Below are 13,123 nucleotides of genomic sequence, written 5' to 3'. Positions count from 1 at the left end.
CTGCTGTTTTGTGTCATTCAACCATCTTCATATTCAATATGCTACTGTCCCTTTTATTTGGTGGGCTTCATCTTAGCTGGCAAGCCTCTTATGTGGTACTTGGTCTTTTGGAAATTCCATTGGCTGCAGCATCAACTGTATTACCCTCAATTCTCCTCTGATACTTCATCAGAAAACCTTAATCATCTTAGTTAGACAAAATTTGCCGTTAACAAATCCATGCTGGCTTTCCTTAATTAGTCTGCAACTGTACAGATGACTGTTAATTTTATCCAGAATTATCATTTCTGCAATCTTTACCAACAGAGAATAAACTGACCGACCTGTTGTTGATGGGCTTATCCTTATTTGAACAGGGCTGTAAATTTTACAATTCTCCAATCCTTTGGCACCACCTCTATATCTGAGAAATATTCAACAAATACATCTAGTGCCTCCACAATTTCCACCCTTCCTTCATTCCATCCCGTCCTGGTCACTTATCTACTTAAGTGCAGCCAGCCGTTTGAATATTTCCACTCTATTAATTTTTAGCTCATCCAGTAGCTCCTGTTTCGCTATGACTTCAGCGGCCTCCTTTAAAAGATAGATGCAAAGTACTCATTTAGTACCTCAGCCAAGAGCACTGTCTCCATGCGTGGATTCCCTTTTTGGTTCCTTTTCCTACTACCCTTTTACGATTTATTTGCCACCAATCTTTTATTATCTAGTCTTTGTCCGCATTTTCTTTTTCACTTGCCCCATGAGCTTACTTTATTCAGCCTGGTTTTTAGTTGTATTATCAATCTGACATCTGTCATGCACAGCACTTTTCTTCATCTTACACTCAATCTTTTTCATCCAGGGACCTCTGATTTGTTTGACTTGTCTTTCCTCCTAATGGGAATGTACCTCAACTATCTCATTTTTAATTGTGCTTTAATTATTGCTTGCCAAATGGATGTGCTCGGAATTGTTTATCTTGCTATTTTGTCTGCAAAGTAAATTTTCAGTTCCATTGTGGTGGAATTATTTATTCAACTCATCATTCATTTTAATGCACGAGTTGCTTTTCTCAAATACATGGTTATATTTTTAGAATGAGCTTCTGTGAGTGTACATGATTTTACATTGCTTGCTGGTCCCCCTGTTTTATATTGTTTTCTCTTGATGCTCCTTATCTTGCTATTCAGATTGTCAATTTTTTATTCTGCTCTAAGTGACTTTCTGGTTAACTAGAAATGGTTTGTGTGGAGTCAATTGATCTGGACCATGGCCCGCAATTGATGTTTTGCATACTAATCAATATGTTGAATATTCATATTTAATCAATGAATATGTTGGTCCTGCACTGAGGAACTTTTAAATATATTTTGTTTATGTTTATCCTTGCACACCTTAACTGTTTACATAACTTTAAAAACCGTGATATTTTTGCTTGAGATCATTTTTATAAATGTTGCTCATTTTTGAATTTGAACTAAGTTATTCAATCAGCCTTCATATTAAGTAATAGGCCATTTGATAGTAAGGAGAATTTTGGAGATTATTGTTGATCTGCATCAAAGTTGAATCTGGAACATTTGTGTAGTGGTGGGCAATTCCCTTTTTCAATTGCTATTCAAATAAGAGCCAGCTTATTCTAGGATGAATTTTCAAAGCTTCGTTACTGATGGCTTAAGCAAAATGGATGAGCATTTTTGTTCACCTTTTAGGTACTCTGTTTATTCACTCCGTTTTATCAATTTTCTTCAATTGTACTTTTACAGGTTGAGAATGAGGAGTTAAAGCATTTAACTTGGTCTTCAGTCATATTTTACAAATGTTCTGAGCTTGAAGTGACTGCGTGCATAATGCTCTCAACCAAAGCACTATATTTTGTGCTAGATGATGCTATTGTTCAGCTTGCTGATCAAACTGGTAGGGATAATTGGTTTATGTTTACTTAACTGTTGTTTGCCGTGTATAGTAACAATCATCTTCAATTTCTAGGTTTTTCTGCAAATCAAGTTGCATTTAGTATTTGGAACATTACTTAGTAAGATCCTCACTATTATAATGAGCAGTTACATACAACGCTAATCACAAAGGGTGGGACCTTATGGCGGCACGATGCAGTGGTTGGCACTGCTGCCTCACAGTGCTGAGGACCCTGGTTCGATCCCGGCCCAGGGTCACTGTCCCATGTGCAGTTTGCACATTCTCCCCGTGTCTACGTGGGTCTCACCCCACAACCCAACAGATGTGCAGGGTAGGCGAATTGGCTATGCTAAATTATCCCTTAATTGGGAAAAAAAGAATTGGGTAATCTAAATTTATTTTAAGAAAACAAAGGTTGGGACCACTTTGCTCATTTAACTTGGATTAAGGGAAATCTGAAATACATTGACTTGAAAGAATGGCAGAAGCAATGGAAATTGCTCTACCATTCTTCCACCACCGACAAACAGTGGCAACCTTGTGTACAATATATGGATAACAAAACTGCACAAAGTATTCCAGATGTGGTCTCACCAGGGCGTTGTCCACTGCAGTAAAACTTTTCTGCTTTCATATTCCATTCCCCTTGCAATACATGCCAACATATTATTTGCCTGTTTAATCACTTACTGCATACTGACTTTTCCAAATTACCCAGATTGCTGAATTCTGAAAATGACGATTTTCTAAGTATCCTACGATCTCCTTGAAATTAAATGAAATGAAAATCGCTTATTGTCACAAGTAGGCTTCAGTGAAGTTACTGTGAAAAGCCCCTAGTCGCCACATTCCGGCGCCTGTTCGGGGAGGCTAGTATGGGGATGGATTATAGCAATTTCTCTCTTTCCTGCTTTTTGTCACCTTCCTTTCTTGAATTAAAGTGTTATGTTTTCTATTCACTAATTTACTGCAACCCTTCTGGAATCTAAGACATTTTGCTAGATTGTAGCCAATGTCTGTCTTATCTCTGCAGCCACTTCTTTTAAGACCTTATGTTGCAGGCCAGAAGGTCCTGGGAACCTGTCCGCCTTCATGTGTAAGAATTTTCCCACTACATTTTCCCTGATGATGGTGATTGTTTTAATTCCTTTCACCTCTTGATTTTTCACAATGTTTTTGGGACGGGAGGAAGGTTTATAGTGGAGTTCCAAGAATTTGGTTTTTAAGACCCTTGCTCTTCCTGATATATATTAATGACTTAGACCTTGGTGCATTGGACATGATTTCAAAATTTAAAGGTTGTACAAAATTTAGAAGAATTGTAAACAGTGAGGGGTATAATGTTGAATTTTTGGACATAGGATGATGCAATGGATGGACAAGGGATTTAAAAAAAAAGACATGTTATTAAGGCATTTATAAATTTTTAACAATTTCAAGAGGAAAACAACAAAGTAAGTAACACCTACCCAACTAACAACCACACCCAGCCAACTTGCCTTACATACACAGTTCCCCAGTCCCACTCCCCCACTTACTAAGCCCGCCTCAACCATCCCCCCACCTCCCTCCCTTTTTTTTGTATCTTCTGACAGCTTAATTGTCCCCAAAGAAGTCGATAAACGGCTGCCGCGTCTGGGTGAACCCTAGCATCGATCCTCTCAAGACAAACTTGATCTTCTCAAACCTGAGAAACCCGGCCACGCCACTAATCCATACCCCCGATTTCGGGGGCTCGACAAGGGATTTATTTTAGTGGGAAGAATGTGGAGACACAATATTAAATAACGGGTAAATTCTAAAACAGATCTACTGTGGCCAAACAGGTTGAGTGAGTGGTTAATAAAGCATACAATATCCTTGACTTTTATTAATAGGAGCAAATACAAAGAGGTTATGTTAAACTGTATAAAACATCAGTTCCCCCTCAATTGAAGTGTTAGGGTCTGGGCGGCACACTTTAATGCCATCCTACCTTTTCTAAAAAGATTGTAGAAAAGATTCACAAATGGTTCCAGGGATGAGGAACTTCTGTTACCTGGGTAGAGAATGGGACAGTTTTCCTTGGAGAAGTGTTGAGAGGAGAATTAATAGAAATACAAAATCATGAGGGCGTCTTGGAAGAATAGATAGGGGAAAAACTTCCTATTGATGGAAGGATCAAGAAAAAGAGAGCTCAGATTTAAGGTAATGAAACACTATTTCATGCAATGAATATTTGGGATCTGGAATGCACTGCCTAAGAGTGTGGTAGATGCAAGTTCAATTCAGGCATTTAGGAGGAAATTAGATTATCTGAAAAGGAAGAATGTGCAGGGAGAAGGTTGGGAAATGGCATTGGGTAGATTGCTCGTTTGGCGTCCCACCCCAGACTTGATGGGCCTCCTTCTGTATTGTAATCATTCTGTAATTCTGTTGGCGGCGAGGTGTCCACAAAATCAGCACCTTTATCTTCGTTAGAAAATGAAGCATCCTGGATGTATGTGTCCAAACTTCAGCTGAAAGTGGATACTTCGCAAGTTGCCACGACATAATGCGGTTGGTCATGTAAACTAGTTCATTCTGAATGTTGCACCGATTTGAATTCAAGTTTCAATATTGCTTTTTGAACAGTTCTCTGGAAGCATTGATTAATAACTTAAAATATTTCCAATATATTAAGTTCACAGTAACATTAAATGATCTGTTTTCATAAATTTAATTAGGATGTTGGAATGAGCAGCTGTCTTTTGACCGTGAACAGACCAGTCTGCTGCTGTCCTTCTGCTTTGTCCTAAAATTAAATGATCTGCAGTCTGTGCATGTGGGCCTTTTCGATCAGTATTTTCGCATCACTGGTGAGTCAAATCTCATTTTCTCTTGGTAGCTCATAATTTTGCAAGCATCTAGAAAGTATCTAACTTTTATGTTCCATTTTTTATAACCGTAAACTTCAATTGTATTTTTATGAAATGTATTGACATTTTGGCCATGGTGAATTGCTAACGCCGATGTCTGTATGTATTCTTGGTGTTTTAATACTTGATGTACAGTTGTGGTAAGAATTAGAAGTTTGCTTTGCAACTGCAGTCCAGTCTTTTGACTGAAGATAGAAATTCCTGCAGTACAAATTAATTTTCCTTTATCTTGCAGACCTACACCACAGAAGGGGGCCATTCAGCCCATTGTGTCTGTGCCAGCTCTTTGAAAGAGCTATCAGAGTTCCCCGCACAGTTTCTCTTTCCCCAGTATCAAGAAACTATACTTTTGAAACTATACTTTTGAAACTATACTTTTGAAACTATACTTTTGAAACTACACTTTTGAAACTACACTTTTGAAACTACACTTTTGAAACTATACTATTGAATCTGTTCCCACCACTTCATTCTTTCAGGCAGTGCATTCCAGATCAAAAAACACCTCTTCCTCCTGGCTATTTTGCCAGTTATCTTAAATCTTGTGTACTCTGATAAATGACGCTCCTGTTAGTGTAAGCAGTTTCTCCATATTTACTATCAAAACCCCTCATCATTTTGAACACCAAAAATTAAATCTCTTCATTAATGTCCTTTGCTTTAAGGAAAATAATTCCAGTTTCTCTGGTCTTCAACATAATGGGCCTCACATCCTTGGTCACTCTCCTCTTCACTCTTAAGGCTTGTGACTTGTCACTGCAGAATTTCTAAGGACTGCAGCGTGTGATGATATGGAAGTTATTTGTAACTGTTCTTGGTTTATGGTTTTTGTAGAACAGATTGGGTCCTCGATTAATGCACTTTATTGTTAAGTTCTGCTTGGGTGTAGGCCCACAAAATCGTCCGCCATGAAAAATCTATCAAGCTCAGTCCATGTGAAGAATTTGTGAATTTTCAAAGATCAGCACTGTCACTGAGATAATTCATAATTGTACTTGTACTTTGTCATCACAAGAATTATTGTAGATGTTAGCTAGCAAGTTAAGAATTTTTACTATTAAAATATTTATTGGATAAAATGTTCTTTAAAATGAGGACAAAATATATTCTTAAATATTTAGGTAAACTGCAGTTTTCTCCAAGGTTTAACAAATTCCAGAAAAAAATATTGCTTTATTATGAATTTTTAACTTTTGGTCTAGGCCCATCTGCTGAACAAACAGTTGCTTGCCTGACCAGGGACAGCTATACCACGCATACCTTTGTGCAGCAGTTAATGGCTGTTTTATCTTTGTTGGAACGGACACCTTCACCAGAGCCAGTCGAACTAGATTTCTATACAGAGTTCGGAAAGAAAAGCACAGGTAACGTAGACGGGACTATATAGCTTTAGGCAGTCTACTTTTTGAAGCGGTTTAATTGATGTTCGTAGCTATGCCTTACCTGACTCCACATTAGTGATTTGGAGAATAGAAGCTGTAGGTTTATTTTTCTCGTGTTTATTTCTAGAATGTTATATGGTATATAGAAAGAAGAAATCTGTGACATTAACATCACGGATGTGTAGCCTGAACATCAAATGAGCTGCCACAGTAATATGGCCTGTGAAAAGCATGTTTATGCTCATTATCAAAACCGTCAAACTGTATGACACTCTTGATGCAACTTTTTTGATTGCTCTATCTTGCCAGTTTTAGTGCATGTCATTGGTACTGATAAAGACTGACTATGTGACTTGTATTTAATACAAACACCTGAAGATAATTGTTCAGTAGGTTCCCACTATTAAACATAATCCTCAATATATTTTGGGGTTAAATATTTTATTAAATTCTGTTTATTAATTTAATGGACTGACCATCAATTTGAACAACTGTGCACAAAAAAGGACTTTGTGACTGACTGATTTAGATTGGTTTTTAAGATTAGTAGCCCCTCAGCCCTCGTGGCGTACGATTAGTAGCCCCTCATAGCCTTTCCAAGTCCCAAATGTCTTTTGACCAACCTACTTCATCAATGTTGTCCATAACAAACTGCTAGGAATGTGCGTTTAATCTACTCAAGGCATCAATGATTAGAAATTGATATATACTGTAATTTCACATGTTCTGCTCCAATTTGCTACATTTGCTTCACATCAACATGACTCATTCCTTTTCTTTAAATCCTGCTTTAAGTCCATAGCATTATTTTCATATTTAACTCCTTTTAACAGAGTAACTAGCATGTAGTCACAACAAAAAAATAGTTTAATGAAAACAGAGATGATAGTCATACTTAATTCGCGGGCCTGCTATTTGCCGACTATTTTTTTGTTATAAATGTGGAGTACCTAATTCATTTTTTTTTCCAATTAAGGGGCAATTTAGTGTGGCTAATCTATCTAGCCTGCACATTTTGGATTGTGGGGGTCAGACACGGGGAGAATATGCAAACTCCACATTGACAGTGACCCGGCGCTGGGATCGAACCCAGGTCCTCAGTGCCGTGAGGCAGCAGTGCTAACCACTGTGCCACCATGCCACCTACTATTTGCCGACTATATTAGTGATTCTCCCTCCTTGTAAAACTAAATATGTTGGTTTATGCTTTACTTAATTTAAAAAAAGTATTAATATGCAAGGGCTATTTTGTAACTTGTGAAATTTTTTTGAACAGGTCAAATGGAAAATTATGAAATTATCCACTCCAGTAGAGTGAAATTCATTTATCCGAGTGAAGAAGAAGTTGGTGACTTGACTTTTATTGTAGCAGAGAACATACAGGAACCAAATAATCTCCAGACATCCAACATACTTTTGTATGTCCTGGCATTTCAAGTAAAGTCTCTGGAAACCTCTTCGCATGCTAGCAAAAGTTCTCTACAGCCTAAAACTTTAATTTTGACTAGCTACGACATGCTTCTATTTGAAGAAGATTATGTCAGTTATCCATTACCAGAATTTGCAAAGGAGCCTCCACAGAGGGACAAATACAAATTAACTGATGCCAGGAGGATTCGGGATCTAGATCGTGTACTCATGGGTTATCAGACTTACCCACAGGCCATCACATTTGTGTTTGATGATGTGCAGAACCGTGACCTCTTGAGTGACATGATGCTTGACCATTTTGAACATCCACTTAATGCCTCTTCTGCCAGTAGAAAATACCACTGCAATGACAGCAGTGAAGTTCAGTGGTGTCTCTTTGTAGCCAGCCCTGAAAGCCGTGAGAAGCTGATTGCATTGCTTGCTAGACAGTGGGAGCTGCTCTGCAGTAGAGAACTACCACTTGAACTTACAGGTTAACATTTTGTTCATGTCAAGTATGACCAATAAACTGTAAAACTAAGTTGTACTGATGATGAGCAGTTATTTGTACAGCACTCTTGGGGATTGTAAATACCATGGGAGTCAGACCAGTTTATTTGATGTCTAGGGCTTTTAAAATATATTTTTTACAAATTCAGCATAAACAAAGTTTACTTATACACACTGATGTATCTTGCTTTTGTGCAATATAAACTGAACATAAAGGTCACTGTTAAGCTTGTATGTTTTTGAAATATGAAGTGCAATGTTTATCTAATAGACAACTTTCTTTTGCATGCTGCTATAATTAATTTGAAATAAAGTTGGTCTTGGATTTTTTTTGAAACTTTGGAAATATTTAATGAATGGTTTTCTTCTGGATAAAGCTGCAGTATGGAGCACTGTTACGTAGTACTGTTGAGTAGATAAGGTGCAGATTTTCTATTTTGTCAGGGAAGTGAAAATTGGGTCATTGGCAGTTAAGTTATAAATTTGTCTGATTGTGTCCAGTCAAAGATGGAACTGGCTAAGGTATAGAAGGGGGCTGCTGAACTGTCTGTGGCAGAGGGTTTAAAAACTACTTGGCAATGGTAAAAACAGGGAAATAACAATTTCTTTCCAACAACCCAAAACATACTTTTGCAATGTGTAAATGAATTCATGTGGCATATAAAATTGTTTTGTCACTTTTCAAATTCCGTAAATGAGGGCTTCCTTGCTGAACATAGTGTACTGAAGCTTTGACAACATGCACTGAAGCTTTGATGACGTGTAATGTTATGGGAGTTCATGGTAGTAACTTGTCTGCCAAAAGATTCTAAGTAATAATTGGCTGCTATCTTAAACTGGAAAATCTTTTGCCAAATTATGCCAGAATCCTTTCTCTGATGCCTCCTAACAAATTAATCTGAAATGGCATTAGTCATGGCCAGGAACATGCCCCCTTGCTGCACACACTGTCCAGAATTTAATCACGTGCTATGTAAAAAGAATAAATTAGTAATCTTATTCAGATTTCAGATTATCTTTACAAACCATTCCCATGTTCCTTCATTTGGACCTTCTGGAAAATGTCTTTTAACAGTTCGAGTTATTCATTTAAAAAAGAAATAAGTGGAAGCTACAGGATGATTATTTTAACAACAAATCAATTTGTGTTGGTTCAGCATGGGACAAATCTTCACCTCTTCCCCTTTACCTCCTGAAGGAGCCATGCTGGTATCCCACCAGTCAATGTCCAGGAGTTGATTTTGAAATTTCTCATATTCTCATATTCTGCATGACAGTTTTGGGTGAGTTGTATTAGCATTTAAGATGAGTTACATAGTGGAGGTTAAAAATGCCTCTATTGGATTTAAATTGAGATTAATTTAGGATTAGGTTTTTTAAAAAAAAAGTATTTTTATTAAGGTTTTGCAGAATTTTTCATAATAAAACAGTAGTAATAATAACAAAACAAACGAGTGAACATTAACATAGTGTAAAAAGAGAATATACAATAACAATTAAATAGACATTACCCCACACAACCTAGTCTTCCCACACCATCCCAATGAAGCACTCACCCCCGCCCCCCAGACACACACGGATTGCTGCTGACATTTTAATTTTCCCGGAGAAAGTCGACGAACGGCTGCCATCTCCGAGAGAAACCTAGCGTAGACCCTCTTAAGGAAAACTTTATTTTCTCAAGGCTGAGAAACCCAGCCATGACGTTAACCTAAGTCTACACTCGGGGGCTTCGAGTCCCTCAACATTAATAAAATCCGTCTCTGGGATACTAGGGAGGCAAAGTCCAAGATGTCGGCCTCTTTCGCCCCCTGAACTCACGGGTCTTCTGACACTCCAAAGATTGCTATCTCTGGACTCGGCACCACCCGTGTGTTAAGCACCTTGGACATTGCCCTCGTGAACCCTTGCCAGCTCCGGGCATGCCCAAAACATGTGGATGTGGTTTGCAGGGCTGCCCTTGCACCTCATACAACTGTCTTCCACCCCAAAAAACTTACTCATTCTCGCTGCCATCATGTGTGCCTGGTGGACCACCTTAAATTGAATTAGACTGAGCCTGGCACATGATGAGGAGGAATTAACCCTGCCCAGGGCCTCTGCCCACAGACCCGCATCCAACTCCTCACCTAGCTCCTCTTCCCACTTGCCCTTGAGCTCCTCCACTGGGGATTTCTCAGCCTCCTGTAGTGCCTGGTAGATATCCAACACTTTCCCCTCCCTCACCCAGGTGCTGGAGACCACCCTGTCCTGTGTCCTCAGTGGCGACAGCGTTGGAAAGGCCACTACCTGTTTTTTCAGGAAGGCTCGTACTTGCAGATATTTAAAGGTGTTTCTTGGTGTCAGATTAAATTTGTCCTCTAGCGCCTTCAAACTGGGAAAGCTTCCGTCTCTGAACAGATCTCCCATCCTTCTGATGCCTGCCCCTCTTCCAGCTCTGGAACCCACCAACCATCCTACCTGGGACAAACCTGTGGTTATTACATACCAGGGTCCAGACCGACGCTCTCTCCACCTTCTTGTACCTCCTCCACTGTCCCCAGATCCGCAGTGTTGCCACCACCACCGGACTTGTGGAATAACAGGTCGGCGAGAACGGCAAAAGGAGCCGTTATAAAAGCTCCCAGACTAGTACTTTTACATGACACCGCCTCCAGCTGCTCCCATGCTGCCCCCCCCCCCCCCCCCCCCCCCCCCTCCATCGCCCACTTCCTAATCATAGCTATATTGACCGCCCAATAGTAGTTGCGAAAGTTCGGCTGCGCCAACCCCCCCCCCCCCCCCCCCCCCCCCCAAACTTAGCCGCAGGGGTCTTATTCGCCCACACAAAGCCTGTAATGATCCTACTCACCCGCTTAAAAAAGGCCTTGTGAAGATGAGAAGGCACTGAAAGACAAACACAAATCTGGCAAGGACAGTTATTTAAACGGTCTGCACCCTACCTGCCAGTGACAGCAGGAGCATGTCCCCGTCCATTTGCTCCACCAACCGGGTCAGGTTGAGCCTGTGCAGGGCATCCCATTTCCTGGCCACCAGTATACCCAGGTAACAAAAACTTGTCTCTACCATCTGAGCGGCAGCTCTTTCAGTCTCTCCTGCCCCTTGGCTTTGATCACAAACAACTCGCTCTTTCCCATGATCAGTTTGTACCCTGAAAAACTAGCAAAATCCCTTCAGATCCGCAGAACCTCCCACATCCCCTCCACAGGGTCCGAAATGTACTGGAGCCAATCATCCGCGCATAGCGAGACCCGATATCCCATCCCCCCCCCCCCCCCGGGAACCAGTCCCCGCCAGTTCTTCGAGGCTCTGAGCGCCATAGCTAGTGGTTCTATCGCTAGGGCAAATAGTAACGGGGAGAAGCGACACCCCTGCCTCGTTCCCCGGTGAAGCTCAAAGTACTCTGACGTCAGCCGGTTTGTACATACACGTGTTACAGGCGCCTGGTACAGCAATTTCACCCAGCCAATATAGCCCTCATCTAACCCGAACCTCCCCAGCGTTTCCCACTGGCACTCCCACTCCATCCGGTCAAAGGCTTTATCTGCGTCCATCGCAGTTAGCGCCTCCGCCTCCCCTCCCTCTGAGGGCATCATAATATTCAAAAGGCTCCGGACATTGGTAGTGAGTTGTCTGGCTTTAACAAACCCGTCTGGTCTTCCTCTATCACCCCTGGGATGCAATCCTCAATTATTGTGGCCAGAATCTTGGCAAGCAATTTGGCATCTACATTTAAATGCGAAATCGGCCTGTATAGCCCGCAATGATCCGGGCCTTCCCTCATTTAAGAATGAGTGAGATCAAGGCCTGTGACATTGTTGGGGGGAGGGTTCCTTTCTCTCTAGCCTCATTAAAGGTTTTCCAAAAATGTTATATTTCAATATTTCCGAAAATTTCTTAACGAATTCTACCTGGTAACCGTCCGGCCCCGGGGCATTACCTGATTGCATGCCCTCTATACCCTTGACAATCTCCTCCAATTCAATCGGGGGCCCCCAGCCCCTCCACCAGATCCTCTTCCACCTTTGGAAACCTCAACTGGTCCAAAAATTGCCTCATCCCTTCCGCTCCCGTTGGGGGCTCCGACTCATAGTTTACTATAGAACTCCTTAAAGACTCAGTTCACCCCCCTGGATCCAAGACCGTGTTACTCTCTTTATTCTTTACTCCCCGATTTCCCTGGCTCCTCCCTTTTTTGCAGTTGGTGTGCCTGCATTCTACTCGCTTTCTTCCTGTATTCATAGACTGCCCCCCTTGCCTTCCTCAGCTGTGCTACCGCTTTCCCTGCGGTCAGCAGTTCAAACTCCGCCTGCCGACTCCGCCGCTCCCTCAGTAGCCCTGCGTATCTCCTGTCCACTCAGAGTATCTCCTCCACCAGTGTCTCCCTCTCTGCTCTTTCTCTCTTTTCCCTATGGGATCGAATTGAGATGAGTTCCCCTCTGACAACCAGACCGTTGCCGCTGCTACCTCGCCCGTATCATTTGTTTCCAGGTAATCCTGGATGTTCCTGCTAATCTGCCCGCAAACCTCTTTGTCCGCCAGCAGCCCCACATCCAGTCTCCAGAGTGGGCGCTGCCCTCTCTCCTCACTAAGCCGTGAGGGGCATGGTCCGAGACTGTGATTGCTGAGTATTCTGTCCCTGCCACCTTTGGGATTAATGCCCTGCTCAAAGAAGTCTATGTGGGAATAAACCTTATGAACATGGGAGAAAAACGAGAACTCCTTCGCTCGCGGCCACGTGAACCTCCAGGGATCCTCCACCCGCCATCTGCTCCATAAAACCCTTCAGTTCCTTAACCACTGCCGGTTGCTTCCCTGTCCTGGACTTTGACCGGTCCAGCTCGGGGTCAATGACTGTGTTAAAGTCTCCCCCCATGATCAGGTTGTGTGACTCTAAGTCTGGGATTTTGCCTAGCATGTGTCTCATAAATTCCACATCATCCCAATTCGGAGCGTAGATGTTCACAAACACCACCCTGATCCCCTCCCACTTTCCACTCACCATTATATACCTGCCCCTCCATT

General features: G+C 41.5%; 1 protein-coding gene across 1 annotated transcript in view; it reads left to right on the top strand.

Annotated features, from left to right (window-relative positions):
* The window catches only part of nisch (nischarin), a 69,192-nt gene extending 60,756 nt beyond the window's left edge, over nt 1–8,436 (top strand). Inside the window, 4 exon segments of the mRNA XM_038812583.1 lie at nt 1,749–1,899; nt 4,605–4,736; nt 5,999–6,160; nt 7,455–8,436. Of these exon segments, the coding sequence (XP_038668511.1) occupies nt 1,749–1,899; nt 4,605–4,736; nt 5,999–6,160; nt 7,455–8,086 (1,077 nt within the window). The 3' untranslated portion in view covers nt 8,087–8,436.
* The last annotated feature ends 4,687 nt before the right edge of the window (nt 8,437–13,123 follow it).

This window comes from Scyliorhinus canicula, chromosome 11 (genome assembly GCF_902713615.1).
Source record: "Scyliorhinus canicula chromosome 11, sScyCan1.1, whole genome shotgun sequence".
Lineage (NCBI taxonomy): Eukaryota > Metazoa > Chordata > Chondrichthyes > Carcharhiniformes > Scyliorhinidae > Scyliorhinus > Scyliorhinus canicula.
The sequence above is the reverse complement of the archived record's forward strand: the minus strand, read 5'-3'. Positions and strand labels throughout refer to the sequence as shown.